This window comes from Limulus polyphemus, unplaced genomic scaffold (assembly GCF_000517525.1).
Source record: "Limulus polyphemus unplaced genomic scaffold, Limulus_polyphemus-2.1.2 Scaffold2613, whole genome shotgun sequence".
Classification (NCBI taxonomy): domain Eukaryota; kingdom Metazoa; phylum Arthropoda; class Merostomata; order Xiphosura; family Limulidae; genus Limulus; species Limulus polyphemus.
Window position 1 is genome coordinate 31,751 of NW_013668223.1, and position 21,386 is coordinate 53,136.

At 31.7% G+C, this 21,386-nt stretch overlaps 2 protein-coding genes across 5 annotated transcripts in view; one reads left to right on the forward strand and one right to left on the reverse strand.

The window, feature by feature from the left end:
- The window catches only part of LOC106467430 (RNA-binding protein 42-like), a 66,928-nt gene that overhangs the window by 9,248 nt on the left and 36,294 nt on the right, over nt 1–21,386 (forward strand). For 3 of the 4 annotated variants that reach the window (XM_022395617.1, XM_013927781.2, XM_022395615.1), the window contains exons 4-5: nt 5,182–5,376; nt 20,277–20,405. In XM_022395617.1, the coding sequence (XP_022251325.1) occupies nt 5,182–5,376; nt 20,277–20,389 (308 nt within the window). In that variant the 3' untranslated portion in view covers nt 20,390–20,405. Of the gene's footprint in view, nt 1–5,181; nt 5,377–20,276; nt 20,406–20,819; nt 20,953–21,386 lie in introns of those variants that run through there. The other variant, XM_022395616.1, reaches the window with a different exon arrangement.
- LOC111087777 lies at nt 11,403–17,842 on the reverse strand. The gene is made up of 2 exons (XM_022395613.1): nt 17,733–17,842; nt 11,403–12,995 (listed from the first exon to the last, which is right to left on the reverse strand). The coding sequence occupies exon 2, from the start codon at nt 12,979–12,981 to the stop codon at nt 11,581–11,583; it is 1,401 nt and encodes a 466-aa protein (XP_022251321.1). The 5' UTR covers nt 12,982–12,995; nt 17,733–17,842; the 3' UTR covers nt 11,403–11,580.

The window sequence follows — 21,386 nt, forward strand, 5'->3', positions numbered from 1 at the left end:
GTATTCCTTTCTTTTGATATTGGATGGTATTCTCTTCTCAAACTTCTCTTCTTTTACAGGAGACTACAAGGTTGAGGTGGCTTGTCATGAGAACTAATCCCTTTCTCATGCCCACTCAGTAGTTGGTACTTCTAGGCATTTTCTTAATTTCTTGTCTCAGCCAAGTTTAGTCCTCCCCTCTTCACCTATGAGTTATGGCATATCAGGATTTACACTGCTCATTTTCTTCCTGTATGAGAGGTTCTTTTGTCTTTGGGGCTTTAGCTGTATTCTTTTGGAGCATGTGAACACATACTTCCTTTAGTGGACCTCAAGTTCCATTCCCCTCTTTTGTGAACCTTCCCTCCCTCCCCTTGAGGGATTGTCATGGTGACTGGACTATGCGCATAGTAGTTCCAACATTCCCTTACCTACTGCCAGACTGTATCTATCTCTTCACTAATGCTTCACTCTCTAATTGAGATGCATTTCTGGATGAGGACGTGGCTTCTGGTGCTGGGACACAAGTTAAGCATTCCCTCCACATCATGCTCAAACTTCATGCTGTTTGTTGGCCATGTTCCCATTCCTGCCCCTATTGGTTGATTAGTTAATTATGATATACTCCAAAAATTCCATGTTCGTTTCTTATACTAACCATACTGGAGGCACCCATTCCAGGACCCTTTGCTGTCTGGAAATGGACCTCATCTTCTGTGGCTATTCACATCAGGTTTGTCTTGTTACTTGTCATTTGCTGGGAGCTAAGAACTTGATGGTGGACCACCTTTCTTGGCCAGTCTGCATTCTACCAATGGATTGTTTTTTTACACCTTCCAGATCTTTTATTGGGTTTACTCTTGGTTAGACACCACCTTTGCCACACTTTTCCACTCCAGGCTTCCTCACTTCTTGTTTCCTCTTTCTCATACTTTGACTCTGGCTGCTAATGGTCACAGCCAGGCCTAGTCTCATCTTTATCTATATAGCTATCCTCCTATTTGTCTCCACTCTTGGGTCATCATCGTGGTAATGAGACATTCTTTGTTGGGTTCTATTATTGGTGTCTTTTTGACCAGTTCAGCCTTGATTTCCTCTGCTTCTTTACTTAGCATCCAGATCTCTCTTCTTCTACCCATTTTCCCCTCTCTATTACTTTGATATCACAGGATATCATCCCTCCATCTTCGTGTGTGGTATTTGTCCAGTCCATTGCCTGTTGAGCTGGACTCTCTGATCATATGACATTCTTCTTGTTACATTCTTGTCACCTTTCCACTTTGTCAGTGTATTCTATGCTTGGAGGTGAGTTATCATTTCGGAAGTTACATTTTCCTTACCCAAAAATGTATTTCTGAAAGATGACTCTGCACACATTCCCCCCCACCTGTCTTCCCCACTTACAGTGCACTTTTTTTTTTTTGTCTTGCCTAATCAAAGAATGAAATTGGCACGGGCATAGGAGGAGTTATTGAGCAGAAGGTTGTGTTGCCCTCCTATTGGTAGAGGGTTTTGTTGCATGATGACGTCATCATGCACTAGCACAGTTCGTGTTTAAAACATATTAATTTAAGTGGGAATTACCTAAAGGCTAGTGGCATGCAAATCTTGTAGGCAGCTGCATGAGGAGGTTAGCTATTCTGTGTGTGGAGGTAAGTATCTATCAGAAATACATTTTCAGGTAAACAAAAATGCAAACTTTATTGATATTATCCTAATCTTGTTTGTGGATAACTATTGATTATCATGATTGAACTTAGCATTATTGTTATTTGTGTTTATTACATAAAGAATGTGCATGTCTGATTGAATTAGTTTTACTACTGATCAAACATGAGAGAGATTTTTATGTGCAAACCAAATGTTTTTCTCATCCACAAACTAGGCTGTAGTTAGTTTAACATTGTTTGGTTGTATCATTTCAAGATTTTGTATGAAGAAGGCTTTTTTTTTTAACTTGCAAAATATTAAGAGCATTGATTCAAGTTTATTGTTTGGTGAGAATAAGTTTTTTGGGTATTTTATATATACAGTAATCCACTTTCATCCCATAGTAACAGCATATGCATCTAATCACTTACTTAAACACTTTATCACTATTGTGGTGTACGTATTTTAAACTGTGACAGTGGACCCAGAACAGCACACAAAATCTTTATGTACTATTTTAATTGGCACTTTGATACAGTGCTGTTATGCTGCTGCTTCTTAGATTTAGATCCCTTTTTTTTCACAACATTGTTTGTTTGCCACTACACTTTTTTCAGACCATTCATAGCCATTCCAGTGAAACTTTCATTCACATTCTATTCAGTATTTGTACAGAAAAGTTTAAGTAAATCTCATTAGCAGTACATAGACTGTTGGATAAAAAAACAGTCTTATTAGTTTTTCCCTTGGTTATGTTCAGTATGATGCATTATAGTATAAAAACATACTCCATGATTGATTATCAATAAAAATTTAATTAGCTATGACTGCAATATAACCTTCATAAGGTCTAGTAAAAAAAAATTGTTTTTGCGGTAAGTCAACAGATCCTGGTAAAAAAGGCCTCAGGTTGAAATGTTTTACACATTTTCTTCTAAAAAGTCCAGAGAATGTAACCATATATTTATCAATAGGTGATGTTTTTACCCAATTTAATCATGTGAGCAAGTTCTGTAATGAATCCAATCATAGAACTTACCATTGATCATAACTAATTTGAAATCATGTCAGTTTATTAATGGGAATTATACCAATATCTTTTTTTGAATAAAAGTTTTCAAAGTATGGATCTATAAAATTGCTATTCAATTGTTTAACAAGTTGAAACATGCAACAATCTACATAGTGCTAATAAGAATAGTAGCATTTAGCTCATTATGTTTCATAATGTGTCTGTCACTTCATGCCATTTCTAAGAAATGAGCTTTCTAATCCAGAGAAACAGCTTAACATGAAGGTTTTTTAATAGGTCTATCTTACCCATGATTTCTCATGTTTTGACCAGTGTGTGTTCTCGTGTTCTTTTTAAAATTCTTGCAAACAGTCAAGTACTTTTTTGCAAGTGCACATAATTCCTGATCTACTTTGTTGAAGAGTTCAACTTTAATGTTTTAAAAACATATTTATCAAACCCACACTTAGTTGTACAGATGGTGTGATGCCCAGAAATAACATGTTAGTTACAGAAAGTGTGGAAAATTGAGATTTATTTTAATTTGCAGATATGATAAACATATTAAAATTTGTTGCCTATGGAAAGTTTGTTTTGAAAATTGAGGATTATATTGCAGAAAATATTAACGTTATTTTGTCACCACATGCTATTCTTTTCTCATAAGTTCCTATTATGTATCTAATCTGTATTTTATCACTGTAGAACTAACACTGAAACAAGGCTCAAAGACAAAAATTCATGCATTGTTTAAAAATAATAATAACAGTTTCTATAGTAGGAGAGTGTATATCATTAAATGTATAAGCATATGTAACTTTTTTTAACCTGTAACTACTAGTAATCCCACTAGGCATTGTTATGTTTAATATTTTTCCAGTTTATAATCAATGTCACAAAGTAATATTTATTTTCATCAACAAGTATTTATTCATTTAAGTAGAATAATCTTATGGAAATTTGTAGAGTAAACCATGGAACACTTTTAATCTAATCATATTTTCAGCTTTTTACAGGTTATGTTGTATTTTTGGTACATTTTCATGTAAAATACTTTAGGAATAAAAAGTAACTTAATCCTAAGTTATTGTACTTGAAGATGTCTTGTATATTAAATGAAAGGTAGTTTGAAAATATCTTTTAAAAACCCAAAATAACCTGAAAAATAGGAAGACCAACTTTAAGTTGAATAATTGATTAAATGAATGTATTTAATAAGCCCAGTGATTAAGTAATTAAATTCCACTAGTAACTCTGCTCTACCTCTTTCTGATTTAGGAAGTGTACTATCTGTAATGAGTTTTTAAGGTTTCCTGTCAAGCTTTTTGTGATGCTGAATTAGAAATTTCTGTCATAGACCCTTGGATAGTTTGTGATTTGCATCTGGCTACACCCTTTGAATTTCAGCCTTTTTTTAAAGGTTTTAGCACATATTACTTTTAAATGCTTTACTCTCACTAGTAGAAGGCAATATTGCTCATATCTTAATTATATATAGAAATCCATTATTATTTTTGTTATTTAGATATTTATTATTCAAATTAATACATCTGATAAACCAACTCCTCTCTTCCCTCCATATTCAATTATGTGTGAATGAAGAACTCAAATAGCTAGCAGGTAGATCCATTGCACATATAAATAGAAGATAACCAATTGTTAGTGAGTTCTTTCATGAACTAAAAGATATGAACAGAAGTAAGTAGGAGCCTGGGGTAACAAAATGAACAGTCATATATTGAATAACTTACTCATGTGTATAAAAAAGTTTTTATTTTGAAGAAATTTTATTGTTAAAAACTTACATTATGATAAAGAAAAATGAAGAAACATGGATAAGTTTATACACATTTATGCTTTCTTAACCGAAAAAATTACTTTGGGCTTACAATAATGGATGTTTTTCATTTAATCAGCTAAGAAAACTAGAAAATTAGCCTATTGCTTACAGATCACCAACAATGCTAGAAATTTTAATTAAATTACTATATAATTAAAATTTTGTCATATAACTTTGTACATTGTATAATGTTTAACTTCTGGAAGAAACAAAATTTTACATAACTGGTGCTCAGCATGGTAAAAGATAGAATATGTAAGATTGTCAGTTTTGTAAAGTTGAATTGAAAGATAAACTATTATGAAACCTGCAAATAATATTTAATTTGAAGGTATAATTTCTAAACATTTTATCTGTATAGATTTTGGAAATCTTTATTAATAAATGATAAGAAAGCATAAAATTTACATAAGCATTTTTACATGATTAGCAAAATATTTTTGCAGAATTTTCTCAAACAATTTTCATGTATTTTGCTGTTATATATTTAAGACCATTTTATGCCTAAATTCCTTTGAAGCTAATTACTGAGAAACAAATGTTGTTGTTTTTTTCCCCTTAGTAATACATGTTTTTACCACATTGCAAAATATTAAGACATCTCTCATGGTAGTATTAGAATACACCAGTTTGTAACTAGCATTTTCCTCAAGACATTTTGTTACGATTTTCAGATATCTTTGTTTTATCACTTCAACAGATGACTTTCGAATATTTTGTGGAGATCTGGGAAATGATGTTACTGATGAGGTGTTGACTCGAGCTTTTGGTAAATATTCTTCTTTCATCAAGGCTAAGGTTGTTAGAGACAAACGTACGAATAAGACCAAAGGATTTGGTTTTGTTAGTTTCAAAGATCCTCAAGATTTCATCAAAGCTATGAGAGAAATGAATGGTGAGAAGTTCATAGTTTTCTTTTTAACACTAATATATGTTTTATAGGAATTTATTTAACAATAAGTAAAAGAGTTAATAGTAAAGAAAATCAGTTATACAAAGACTTGTGGAATCTTAAGAATACTAATAATATAAGAAACTTTAAGGTCACCATTAGGTAGCTTTAAATTTATACTTAATATATAATAATTGAGTAGGATGAAAAATGTTTTTAGTTTACTAAATGCAGTTTACATACAATATACTGTGATTTTGCAATTATCAAAGAAAATGATTTTTTGCGTCTATTTTCAGGGAAATATTTTTTATATCAATAGCTAACCGATGACGTAAAGTATTACTTTAATAGTGAGCTTCATATATTAGTATCTTGGTATTTCATTAGATTTATTCAACAAGTTATTGTATTTATAGTAATTAATTATTTTTACTTCTTGTATATTACGAGGCAGAGTTTTTAGTTCCTTTTCATTGAGGAAATACAGTAGTGGTATACAACATTAAATAGTAAGCATTCATTCTAAAGGAATATATATAACTCAATTTATTTGGATGTTCCAAACACTGAATGAATGATTATAAAATACTGAATATTCTGAATATGTACATATGTATTCTACCAATAGGTATCTTTCATCATGTATAAAAGGTAATTTTTTGTTAAGATCTAAGTACACGTGTAATACAGCTAGTCAGGCTATAGTTGTTTATAACACTGATGTTCACTTTAGATACTCAAAAAAAGTTCTTACAACATGGAACAAACAACAGTAAAGAACAGCTGGTTGCTTATTCATAATTCACCAAGAGCTAGGTCTGAACCAAATAGCAACTAGTAATAGTTAATAACTCACTTATAGCTCACCAGGAGCTAGGTTCGATATGAATAACAACTAAGGATAGTTGATTGCTTACCAATAGCATACCAAAAGCCAGGTTAGAGCTGAACAACAGTTTATGTAACTGAACACTTATTGATAATTCATCAACCTAACTACAGTTTGATTTTAGATACGATAGATTGATATTTATTTCTTGGTTAATAGATAAGGTAACAATAAAGGGATGGGTAGGGTTACATTCTTAGAACTTAATTGGAATTAAAATACACAACTTTCATTGGACAATACTTAGTACAAGCCTTGAAAAATCCCCATGGCGACTAAAAATTTCATCACGGTGCCGAGTATTTTCTCTCATTTTATTCATGTGCTAAATAGAACTCGAATATAGAACAGTTCTGGACTCTTGTATGTCTGGAACTATTTTCACATTCTTTGAGTTCTAAATCAAACATTGTTTCTAGGATTTTAATGGTGGATTGAACACTTCATGTTTTTTTAGGAATGAAGCGCTGCAGTTACACAACATCTTAATAATTTTGTGTTTTTTTTTCTTCTTCTTTCTCTCAACTGAATCAGTGCGTATTTATGGACTCATATGGAACCAAAGGCAAATTAGTTCAGGCAATACTGTCAAGTGGTTGTTGATATCTTTTGATTGTTAGCATGCACTCTAAGCTGTGAAAGTAAATAAATATACACTGGCTCCTCGATTATAAACGCTAGTCCAGGGAAAGCAAAAACTTGCGGATAACAGAAACAGTGGATAATTGAGGCACTAGTGTATCTCACTAGTTAGTCCATTGTTTAATCTCAGTAAAAGTTTTCAATATATTTAAGTTCCTTGTTTTAAATTATGATCTTTTTACTGTCATTTAATCACATTATCATGAAAAATTATAAAAGTCATCACAATCATCATAAAAGCCAAGTGTCAGTTGGTCACACTCGATTGTTTCGAATTGCGTGAGTTACACGAGTCCAATTCTGCTTTTTCTCATATAATACTTCCTCTTTTGATTGCCCATTCCCATTTTAGTTAAATTTAATCCCTAACATAGGCATAAATAGCTCCTAGATTTTAGCACCCTATCAACACCTATGAAAAATAAGTCAAAATTAGCACAAATCTATGCTTGGAAGTATTAAAATAGACTTAAGATACCAATAATCTGTAGGGAAGAGGACAGTGCATAACTGGGCAACACTCCAACACAATCTGAACATGCATCTGTGGTTAAAGGACACTTGGCATGTAGCATAGAATAGGGGAAGACAACTGGAGTTGAGTGTAATCTTTTACGAAGCTTTAATGTGTATACTATGATTGTAATCAATAATCAAATAAAGTTAACCAAGCTATGAATATTTTATATTCCTGTCTTAAAAGTTAAAAAATAAAAGAGGTAAGGCTATGCTTCAACTGACTGACTTATGATTTGAACACCTGCCAGGTCCTGCATGCAAAAACTCTGGATATCATGCAACACCTGAACTTTTGCAACCAAAATTAATATCTGAGTGACAATTTCTCCAAAACATGTAAATTATTTTGTAGAATTGCAATGTGGGGAAAAGAACAAAATGTGGATAATTGAGGATAGCAAATAATGGAGGCACTAGTATAGCCCCCATTTCCCAGTACAAACAGTAGTGAAGTTAGGTTGGGCACACCTAGCTCCTGAGTGTTAGAGCTATCTACTAGATCTGAAAATATTTGTCGAGGCCTAACTTAGTATATTAACCTTATATTTCTCAAAACTTCTTTTTTCTGGATTAATAATTCATATTAAGACACATAAAAGGGTCAGTAATTTCAAGCAGTCTTAATGGGATCAAAAGCTATATCAACGGTTATTTTCAACTGAGTGCAATAAAGTTTTGGAAATCATTAAATAAGTTATGAAGAAAAGCAAAATCTGAACAATTTCATAGAAATATTAACAAAAATTAAGCATTAGCAATTATGAATTTACTAAGAAAACTGTACATAGTGAAATAGATCCTACCAAACAAAAGTAAATAAGCCCAGAAATGAAGTAGTGTAACTGAAAAAAGTGACTTGACAGAACAGCTACTGCTGGTAGTCTGTTTCTTACTGGTAGAAGTGTGGCTTGTAACACTAAGGAAGAGAATAGAATGACAGTTCACAAGATACACCATAAAAATAATGCGCTGAAAATAGAGGAAGAAAAACCTAGAATTAGTTTGGTATTATTTCGTGATTCTTGATAAAAGTGGTTAGGGCATTCGACTTGCAATCTGAAAGTCGCGGGTTTGAATCCCCATCCCACCAAACATGCTCACCCTTTCAGCCATGGGGGCATTATAATGTGGCGGTCAATCCCACTATTCGTTGGTAAAAAAGTAGCCCAAGAGTTGGCGGTTGGTAGTGATGACTAGCTGTCTTCTCTCTTGTCTTTCACTGCTAAATTAGGGATTGCTAATGCAGATAGCCCTCATGTAGCTTAGCACAAATTCAAAACAAAACCAAAACTTAATAAAGCTAGTTTGTTTAAAATTGTCACACTTTGATATTTCCTATTTGTTTAAAACTGTATAAAATTATTTTTCATATGAAATCTAGCCAAATGGTTGTTTATGTAGGTGGTTACCCTGCTGTGTAACTCAGTTGTAACTACAATACATGAAGTTATTTTCTAACTAGCTATGAGATCTTTTTACTGAGAAAGACATTTGTGAATGATGATCAACTTGTACTACATGATGTATTTTTAGGTGATTGAATGTGTAAAAAATAAAAACTATCATTCAGAGAGTGCACTCATGTTTTTCATTTGCTTCCTAACATTGACAAATTTCTAAATGTAAAGAACATTTTAATATGGAATGTTTTTGACTCATTTTATTTATTAACTTATGTCCAGTATTTTCTATTAAATCTGAATTTTAAAATAATTATTCTATTATACCAGTTTGACTTTTAACTTCTATCCGTAACCTACTTTTTCACGATGATCCACATTCAGCCTTGTGGAACATGAGTATGTCATGTCATCGCATTTTAACTACTGAAAAGCTTTTATAATCTTTACAGTTTTGTTTCAAAGAAATCAGACTTCTGTCTTTATGATTAAGTTAATTTTTTTAAATTTACTTCTGTACATCATATCATTCTGTACTAAGAAACAGAAATTATGTGCCAACCTGCAGAGACAAGGTGAACATGACAAGCATTACTTACATATGTACATATGCCACTGAAACTTTAAGCTTACCTTGTTTTTGGATTCTGTTTGTTTTCTTAATATTGACCCTTAACAGATTTAACTCATATTTAGCCATTGTCAGAAATGCAATATTTCTCAAAAGCAAATATGTATAACTCATATATAAAAAAATATTTCAAAAATAGAGTAGAAGAAAACCATGCTTCTAAAATTTTATGATGATGATTCTGTTTCTGTTTGGAGCTGCTAATTTAAATCTGTCCATTTTACTATCAAAGAAAGAAAATACTACAAAATTTTTCAAACAAAAATATCACTCTTGTCAAAAATGACAATGCTAAATCTTAATCAAACCATTCAATGGGCTTTCATTGGTCACTAAATGTTGTTAGGGAGAAAGGTATAAAGTTAATTATTTTTAATTTATTGTTATTTATTTATTATGAGATTTATTTTGCATTATTAGCTTAGTATGTGGATTTATAACTGACTTAAACCTTTTAAGTTAACTGAATCTCATGAGATAATACTGAGATTATGACCAAAAATATTGCTAACAGAGAGGGTACTCAACTGATGTATAAATGCATTCTAATTATTGTTTTATAGCATTGCTTACTCCTATTTAGATCAGTACATCAAGTTAATAATGTTAGTTACAGGGTTACTTTTTAGTTCCAAGGATAGTTTGCTCGGATCAGATGTTAACAATAATACATATGCAATAAGAACTTTAGGTCAAAGGAAAGCATTAGACTTAGTATGTAATTTGAGATATTCATTTTTTACTCTTGCCAGTCTGGTTTCCAGTATGAGGAATAAATGAGACATAAAGTATTTTTTGCAAAAATCAACATATACGACTTCCAACCAGAATAGCTTCAATTCCATAAAAAATCACTCGGTAGAACATTAATAAGCATTTTGTCTTTAGGTGACTGGTGAAACTGAATAACAACGTAAGATCTCTCTCATGATTACTAGCATCTCATTTGTGGGAAGAATGCATTATTACATTCACTGATACGCATAATTCTGTTTATATATTTAACTTGAAGAGTACATCAATACATATTGAAGCACAATCCTCAGGAATACATAGTTATTTTAATTTAGATTATTCTTGGAGTAGTAAGCTTTGAGGTCATTAGTCTCAAGTTTAAGATTATTTAATTATGTGCAATTTATGGTTTTCTTGTTTATAAAAAAATATATATACATGTAACTGTGGAAATCAAATATTGGAGAACGAGCTTTCAGTATAATGTCCTATTTTCTTTTCTTTTCATGAGAAGTGTTAAACTCAAATGGTCAAATGATAATACATACAATTTACAGTTAAGACATTCTCAGGTAGCTTTGTTTAAATTCAAAATTGTTCATCATGTTTACACATATTTGCTTAATATTTAACTTGGAGTTTATTCTAAATCAATTTTAACACTCTTCTTGTGGCCTTCAAACACTTGAACTTGTGATGTTGGTAAGACTAGGACTACCCATTCTTCAACATTTAAAATCGTATGTCATGATCACCATTAGATTCATCTACAGCATTTTCTACATTTATAAGACTGAAAACCTGGATAATTGTAAAACATTGACCTATGAGTATCAGTAACAACATATGACATCAGTGTTTACATTCATAGTTTTATAACTTCATGTAATATTTATTAATATTTAAGTGGAGACTCTTATAGACTTCATTCATGTCATTTAAATGACATAGCAACAAAACTATTAAAATAAACATATATTCCAGAAAATGTTAGTGTATGATGTGCACCAAAATAAAATATAGTATATCAGTTGACTTTTAAAAAAATATTTTAAGTTTACAGTCTTATTTTCTTAGTTTTATTTACATGGCAGTTAATTTGAAATTGTTATAAGCAACTTCTTTTAAAGTAATGCTGAACTGTTCATAAGGTCTGCTTTCACAATGATAATTTTATTGTTATACTTCAAGTTACATTTGATTTGCTGGATATAATACTACCGACATAAATCTGTTTAACAATGTTGCTTTAATAAATGAATAACATATGAAAGCTTTTTGCACAGAAAACCATCATCATGGTCAAAGAAAACAGACTGCAAGACAAGAAAGTTCTGTTAGTATATAATATCTTTTCCAAGACATCTAACCTGGGTCAATAAGGAATTTTACCAGTAGGGCCCTAGAAGGTGACCAGCACGCCAATGTTTTCCAAAATTTATTGGTGGGAAATGCTGGGATTCTAGCTGAATATGTTCTTTTACAGGGGACGTAATGCTAATTTGTGATTCCATTTTTCTATGATTTTTTGATGAATTAGCTTTGAGATGACCACCCCCTGGCCCCCAACCTTGTGACAGAAACACATTTTTTTTAATAGGGATGTTCTTGCCTACCATTGTAGTGATGAATTGTGGTCGATGTTGAAAAAGGAAAATCTTTTCTAACCATTCACCGAAACTTCTTTTTTTTTGCTTAATGTTATTCTGCTTGATTGATTTCCATTTATTAAACAAAAGGAAATTTCTGTAGCTTCTGTCATATTTCTTATGTTTCTTCATTTGTATGTGTCTCTTCAAATTTCTCTTTCGTTCTTCGTGAGCAGTCTTTGAGACTTTAGAGAGATATCCATCTATGCCCCAGTCTTTAACAAGTGATTCCTTTTTCTTAACAAAATCTTTGTGTTTGACATTTGGTGTATTTGATAAAAAGTTTCCTTTTGCTGATAAATTTTGCAAGTCCGTTTGTGATTTACTTTTCATTTTTTTTGTAACTGATTCATTTTCAATAAAATCAGATAATGCATCTGGCTTGCTATTGATATGTAATTGGTTAAATTGCTTAAAAATATTATCTTTCATTACTGGGTTTCTCAGATGATTATTAATAAAGTGAGAAGGTAATTTTAACAATGGGTAGATACCTAAAGGGGCTAAAAGAAATTGAAGAAAAGGAAACATTATAACATCGTTTCTGATGTCATTTAGTATTTCGTTAGATACTGTATGAGGAACAATTCTGTTTATGAACTCATCTTTTTCAGTAGGTTGCCATAATGTTTCAGGAACTTGTACTGTTTTTTCTCGTGGTAAAAAGGATAATGGACTTGGAAAGTTTGTAGTGGATCCTGTGGATAATTGTTCATTCTGAATGTTTTGTCCCAGAATGGATACATCAACTTCCAAAGATTTTGGTTTTGATACCCAGCTTTCATCAGAAAATTCATCTTGACTTTTCAGAGGCCCCAAGGCAGAAAGATCAATGGACATCAACTTTATTTTTTCTTTGTTCTCTGTGTCTCTCTGAAATCTCTTTTTAAGAGGGGTAAGCATGGCAATTTTTCTTGTATATAAGTTTCTTTCATCCTGTGGTATTAATTCTGTGGTTAGGAACTTTTGTTGTGAGTTATCATTCTCTGCAGCATGTTTTGAAGAAATATAGGTTGGTGAGATGTTACCGTTGTGGTCCTTCATTTTATGGATTGGAATCAAAGCCAGGGTAACTTCATTCATGGTGCACTGTGCTGTGAGGAGCTGAAGTACGTACACCAGCATTATCAGTTTCTTCATGTTGTTTCTGGCTCCTTATAGAAATAAAACAAAAATTACGTTATACCTAAATGTAGTTAATTGTTAAAAATTATTGCTTAGAATAAATGAATTTTTTGTCACATTTTTTATAAATACTTCATGCCATTTTACTATAACTGATGAATATGTTATATATAATCTGGCTTAATAAGATATGATAGAACTACTAATAAAGTTGAACATTGGTATGTCGAAATTTTGATTTCGTGCATGGATAGATATTGTCAAAATTGGAATTCACTCCAGACCTTTTCCTTTAACATACATTGTTTCTAATGCTTCACATTTATGATGGATGAAAACTAATACGGTCACAGCCCCAGATCTGCTTTCTTGATCCTCTGATAACTTGAATTTATTCCAAAAGTCTCTGGCACAACATGACAATGATCAACTTTATTTTACAAAGATACCTTTGATTATCGTATGGATTTTTTGAAATATAATAGAAGTGTAAATTTAATCTTTAGTTTTTTGTTTAAATAATGAATTAAAAAAAGAAAAGAAAATAACATTGGATAAAAACTGACACACTCTCCACCTACATTGGTCAATGTGTTTGAAGTAAAGTGATCAAAGCTCATAATATGAGCATTTCTAAAGTAACATATTCCCAATTTTGTAACAATATGAAAGATTAATGTTTATAAATATTTAAAATTTTCCTACAGCTACAATAAATATAAACAAAATTATGGCTTAAATAACTCTTATTTTCCTGTGTATTTTGTGTGGGGATAAGTAAATGTGAAATTAGTTTTTAAAGATTAACAATTAAAGAGACTAAGAAGCTAATCTTTCTGTGTCAGTGTTTTATGTATAGAAAATGGTGAGAAAACAGAACTTTGTTACGGACTTGGTTTTGTGTTAGATGTGAGATTTTTCAGCTTCAAGAACTTTTAGGAATTGTATGATACCTTAAACATATTGCAACTCTTTCTGTAAAATTTTGACAACTTTCAGCATTTTATTATCTTCAGAGGGTGTTTATTATAAGATTAATTACTTTTTCTACTACTTACTTAGAAAAAAAAAGTGATTGTATTTCACCATGTTCCTGAAATGACAATTATAAAACCAGTATAATTACTTATATTTTAATATACAAATAGTTTATAATTATAAAATACTATATCACACAATAAAAAATTTATTCTGTATTGGTGTTTACATCATATTTTTTATTTTCTTAGAAATATATTTTTAATGAAAAATATACGAGGGAATCCTCAATAATCGTGGTTAGAGCAATTAACTCGCAATCCGAGGGTAGCGGGTTCTATCCCTGTCCCACTAAACATGCTTGCCCTTTCAGCCATGGGGGCTTTATAATGTGATGGGCAATCTTACTATTCTTAGGTTAATGAGTTGGCGGTGGGTGGTGATGGCTAGCTGCCTTCCCTCTAGGCTTTCACTGCTAACTTAGGGACGGCGAGTGCAGATAGCCCTCATGTAGCTTTGTGCAAAATTCAAAACAAACAAACAAAAGCAAATCAATAGTTGTGGCATTTGAAATTCTTTTAGGCAGGATTAGAGTAAATTAATTTATGAGACCTTTTTTTTTCATTTTTATTAGCTATATTTTTGTGTTCCAGCAATACCAAGCATGTGGCTCGAGAATACCTGGTTCGGTTTTATTTTTTGTCAGGATCTCTACCAGCCTAGCTTCAAACTGAAATTCTTAAAGTAAGGATTAAAGTAAATTAACCTATGATACCTTGGGCATGATCAAATACATCAATTGAAAAGGTTTGACCTCTTGAATAAAAAAATGTAATTAGATCTCAAATTGGTCAAGAGATGACGGAGCTATGAGCTAAAAGTTTGTACTAATGACTTCCCTTAGCCTAATAGTGAATAGATGAAAATAAGTAGAACAGAAGAGTAGTGAAAGCTATAAAACTGATTCTTTTAACGAGCAAGTAATTTTATATAAATGTATAAGTTAAAAAGAAGAATAAAACAAATTGTGTTATGGTAGGCAAGTTTCCAGTTTTGATTAGTTTGCAAAAACATAGTTACAGATGAGTAAAGAAATAGGTAAAATAGTAAACGTGTTATTTAGAACTCTAAACATGAGAAAAAATTTAATAGGTGTTATGGTGAAAACATTTTAGGTATTTAGGTTTTATTTGTAAATACCTGTTTTTTTATTTATGTCATATCTATTAAAGAGCAATGTTTTAAATTGCAGGCAACCCGCTTTCTCTTTTAAAGATACTATTTTGAAGTAATGCTTATATCATAAGTAAAGAAATGTTTCACGAAGCTACAGTAAATATAACAAGTTCATTTTATATCTTGGGAAAAAGACTGAACTTAGTTTTCATACATAGATTACCATATATACATGTGTTTGAGTCATATTTTGTAAGTAATAGTACTTGTACTGATGTGGATAAAAAGAATACCAACATAACACAATGTATTCACAGTTTCAATTTTCATAAATAAAAGTTACCTCTAATGTAATGCTTGGCTGGCATAATTTTTATTCTCCTGACATTATATTAAGTAGTTTAGTTTTGTGTACATTTTGCAGATTTTTTGTTTGTTCATTCATTTATTTTTCTAATGATGCCCAATTTACATATTTGTGTGTGGAATTAGATTTTTATATATCTTTCTCAAGGCAGTGTCTGTAAAGTTGTTTTTATGATCTGTCTTTTATGGTGGGGTTTTTTACCCCTTTTTGTGTACTCTTTCTTTATGAAATTTGATTAACTGACATATTTTTCATGTTCGTCTGTGTAGCGCTTGGTTCCATTTTCTGTGTTGATTTTGTTGCTCTCTCCCATTTCTTTTTCAGCCCCATCCCTCCCTTAGTGGATTAAGTAGATTTAAATATCCCAGACCAGTGCCATCTGAAGAATTTGTATTTCCCACATTTTCTGTTAGATTCATGCTGTAAGAGTTGTTTATGTTTCTCACACATGCAAGTATTATTCAACTAGATTTCCTGGCTACTTTTTCATGCTAATATTTACATAGTTGGCTTTTATCTCGTCTTTCATATTAGCGTACTTATAAAAAAGGCTTCTTTTACATTCTTCAATGATAATATATGGTGTTTTTATCATCTGTTTTGTGTATCATGGTATTTGTTTACACTCGCACCTATACTTTGCTAATGGTGTGTGAAAATTGACTTCTTATTGTTTACATGGTGATGCTTCACAATTTTCACGTATGCTCTGAGTAAAATATTTTAAATATTGTTAAAAGTCAGTGCCACAACAAATAGATGAAAAGACATTTCAAAATTGTATTATATTTTTCTTATCAACCTGCTTTTCGAAAGGTTTTGTTATTAAAGCAGTTATCATTGTTTACAGATTATTATGTTTGTGTTAAACCATCCCAAAAAATGTGGAAAGTAAAAATAATTTAAATGTATCATAATCGCTTTTATCAAAAGTAGTTTTAATTTGTAATTAACAGGGAGTCTATATGTTGTTGTTTTTTCTGTTTTATGTAGCACATTTTATTATTTACAAAATGGTAATCATAAAAAAGCAGCTTATAGTTTATAAAAAAATCATGAAAGTATTAACTAGAATCAGATAACATGTCAGACGATCCTCTTAATGTCATGGGGACATAGGTAAGACACTATATAATTTGGGTTTAACCTCAAAAAGTGTGATAATAGGTGGATTTTCTAAAAAGTACTTAATGCATAAAATAAAAGAAATAGTTTTATAATTTATAAAAAATTTGTAAGTTTGAAAACTTTGGAAATGCACGAAAATGTCTTTTTATTAATTCAACAACTTGAGAATATAGGCAGTTATCTCTAAGAAGACCTGGCATAGCCTGATAGTTTAGGCGTAAACAAAACGGTGTCGAAATCCGTTGTTCAACACGCACACGCTTTCAGCCGTGGGGCTTTATAATCTAACTTTCAATTCCATTATTCATGGGTAAAGATTAGTTGGTGTTGGTTAGCTGCCTTCCAGTCAATCTATCAGTTCAAAATTAGGGACGGCTAGCCCAGATAGTCCTGAAGTTGTTTTGCAACAAACGATATAAAAACATTCATATTGATACGACAAATGATAAGCAATTATACAGCATCAGTTGTGTTTGTGTGTAGAGATAAACTTAACACCGGGAGAGTTGTTTACCTGTAAACACGACAAATGATAAGCAATTATACAGCATCAGTTGTGTTTGCGTGTAGAAATAAACTTAACACCGGGAGAGTTGTTTACCTGTAAACCTGACATGATAAGCAATTATACAGCATCAGTTGTGTTTGTGTGTATAGAAATAAACTTAACGCCGGGAGAGTTGTTTACCTGTAAACCTGGAAGTGAAATTTTTAAAATGTTAGATTTTCTTGAGCATTAATTACAACCTGGTTGTGAAATTTGTTATTAATCGAATGTAGATTTTGTTTTACTTTCTATAGATGTTCCTCGTGCGTTTATTAACCTTTCCTGTCAGTTATAGTTCAAATCCGTTATGTCTCTGCAGTTAAAGGGGGGTGTTTTCCACTTATTTTTCAGAATTAATTACATTTAATTATATTATCGAGAATTGTTATATTTTCACTGTTAAAGACCGGACTGTAAAAACGCCTTGAATTGTAAGAGTTATGTCAATCTTCTGAATTATAAGTGCTAAACAAGTGCGTAATACGAATATCTTGAGATTTCCACTTAAAGTAATGACGAAAATACGTGAAATAGTAACTATATACCTATTTGCAGATTTAAAAGCCTTACCTGGCGTTTGAGGTCGGTAGCGTAACCAGAAGTATTGTACTTATATGTATATTCAGTCCACGTGGTTCCTTCGTTCTTGTGTCATAGGACCATAATTTATAGTTGAATCAAGTATCTGAGGCCATAGGTAGCCAGTGACCAACCAGCTCGTGGGTGGGTTAAGTAACCAATGGTTGCCATCTGAGTAGGTAGTTCAGATGCTTTTTTAGTGCTGTTTTGCAACACTCATTTTCCACGTATAACAAACTTTACTTCATTTCTTCATGGCATTATTAGAAGCATGTCTTCAACGAACAGCAACCCAGCTGGCAGAAATAAGACCAGTATTAGTATTGCGTACAACCAATTTCGTCAGGCTGCTAATGTTAATTGTCGTTTTAAAATTCAGTGGAAAAATGTGATATATTTCTATTTATTTACTTATAAACTTTAGAAATGGAACGCAGATTAAGCGGTATAATTACTTGGTTCTGGTTGAAAACCATTTCAGCATTGTTTAAACCGTAATTTTTTAAATTCGTTTGCCAAACATGCTCGCCCTTTCAGTCGTGGTGGCGTTATAATGTTACGGTCAAACCCACTATTCGTTGGTAAAAGAGTAGCCTAAGAGTTGGCGGTGGGTGGTGATGGCTAGCGCAGATAGCCCTCGTCTAGCTTTGCACGAAATTCAGATCAAACAATCATGTTTGCCGATACATTTACAGTATAATGGCTTTTACAATGGAAGTTTTTAAATAATAGGATAACATCGTAAAAGTTATAAAAATATATCAAAGAAGTTTAACATTTTTGTCCTTGTGAAATTACTTGTATTTTGTTCAAAAAGTAATGCACACACAAATACAAAAGTTTCAGGTATTCTACCCGTAAGCACTAGATACTAAAATGCGCTGCTGGTGCTTGTATGCCTCATTACCGTTTTAAAATGTGAAACTAAGAGATACGGTGCGTATAAGGCTATAAAATTGACGTCTAACTGAACAATTTATGCTCGAGGAAATACGGCAGGTATATTTTTTACAATTACAGTAATCATCGTATTTTTTTACATAAACTGGGTTGGGAAAATCGTTATCGTAGGAACAGTTCTAGATTGAATATAAAACTAATAGAAATCCGTGTTCACAAAGAACGCGAAATCGACTTGCTTTGTTTGTATTTTATTTTTCAAGTTTGATAAAAGTACATTTAGCAGAATCTACGTTTTGGATAAAACCATTCACTATTAAAGTACATGTATCATTACTGCCTCTAAATATTACCTTTGTTACCAGTACTGTGTACAACTAGTATATTCATCATTCCTGTTATAACCAGTATAGTTTATAATTAGTACATTTATCGATGCTGTCATAACCAACATTGTCTCTAACTTGAATATTTATCCTGAGCTTTTCCTAAGGATTTTTGTCCATCTGCACAATTATATTTTAACTTCATCATTTTTTAATACATGACGCCTTATTGCACCTCATATATTTAGGCCTAGTAATAAAGGATAAAAAAATGAATAATATTCTAGTAAATACAATTATTGAGCAGCTCTGTTTTTCTATGGTACATTTATCGATGCTATCATAACCAGCATCGTCTCTAACTTGTACATTTATCGGTAGTGACACAATAAGTACTTGTACGACTATTGTCTCTAATTAGAACATTTATAGATACTGACACAATAAGTACTTGTACGACTATTGTCTCTAATTAGAACATTTATAGATACTGACACAATAAGTACTTGTACGACTATTGTCTCTAATTAGAACATGTATAGATACACAATAAGTACTTGTATGACTATTGTCTCTAATTAGAACATTTATAGATACACAATAAGTACTTGTACGACTATTGTCTCTAATTAGTACATTTATAGATACACAATAAGTACTTGTACGACTATTGTATCTAATTAGAACATTTATAGATACACAATAAGTACTTGTACGACTATTGTCTCTAATTAGTACATTTATAGATACACAATAAGTACTTGTACGACTATTGTCTCTAATTAGAACATTTATAGATACGCAATAAGTACTTGTACGACTATTGTCTCTAATTAGTACATTTATAGATACGCAATAAGTACTTGTACGACTATAGTCTCTAATTAGAACATTTATACATACTGATACAATAAGTACTTGTACGATTATTGTCTCTAATTAGTACATTTATAGATACACAATAAGTACTTGTACGACTATAGTCTCTGATTAGTACATTTATAGATACACAATAAGTACCTGTACGACTATTGTCTCTAATTAGAACATTTATAGATACCCAATAAATACTTATACAACTATTGCCTTTAACGTATCATTACTGTCGTAACTAATACACTACTACTACTACTGTTCTCAATAAATATTATGAATGATTTTTAACCACCCCTGTCACTGTCGTCTTTAAAGTCTCGGTGTATATATTTTCATTAAAGCTGTTTTCAATTAGAAAATTAAAAAAGCGGGTTAAATAGAATCATTCCTTTCAAGTAAATATATTTTTTTCTTCTATTTTTTCTTTAACCAGGAAGGTACGTTGGTAGCAGACCTATTAAGTTGAGAAAAAGCACGTGGAGGGACCGAAACATTGAAGTTGTACGGAAGAAGCAGAAAGAAAAAGAAAAGTTGGGACTTTTGTAACGAAAAATTAAAGATGGTAAGTATAAATCTGAAACATTATTTTGAAAATTTGGTTTCAGGAATGCAAACCATGGTCAAGCTGGGTCAAATAACGAGAAAGCGTTCCCTGTCTTTGCATACAAGTTTAGCCCTCAAGTTACAAAATTGACCAAATGAATTGGGTGAAATCACTTATTTTCTGTATAAGATACATAAGAAATTCCAGCAGTTATTAGTGAGATTAATTACTGTATTGATGGTTATCTCTGTTTAATTTTTTGTGACGTGGATGTTAAGTAGGGAACTTGTAATCAACAAAGTCAGTGATTCAGAAGTTTAGAAAAATATGTTTAAAGAATTAGTGTCCACGAACTCGCTCAATAATCCTAGAATTAAGAATTCTAACGACAACGTAACTGCAGTCTCTATCACCAATTTCATATATTTTCAGTGAGGACGATACAACTGGTATAGTTAGTTACACAAAGACCCACTAAACCAGGGTCCTGAAGAGGTTTTCCAAACTGTGACGAAATTAGCCATTAGATGTTTACTACACTGTAACACATCCTAATGAACAAAGTTGCACGTGTTTTTCTGTCATAAGACTTGTTTGTTTCAAATTATTTTTTGGTTTTTTTTTTCAATATTCTTTATTTTAATTTTTCTTTTTCGTTTAACTGTAGTGTCTTCTGTAGTTCCACATTTTAGGCATTTTTTGTTCCTACCTTGTGAATGTAATATAAATTTATTTTCAAATTTTTTGTTGTTGCATTTGTTGAAACCATTTGTGATAGGCCATTGAAAGTGAAAGTACACAGCTCGCGACAAGGTGTCCAGTGTTTGGATATATGTGGTGGGGAGGCGTCAGTCTCTCTCCCACTGCCACTGATTAACTCTTTTTTTTTTATCCCCGTCCCACCAAACATGCTCGCCCTTTTATCCGCGGGGGCGTTATAATGTGACGGTCAATCCCACTATTCATTAGTAAAAGAGTAGCTCAAGAGTTGGCGGTGGG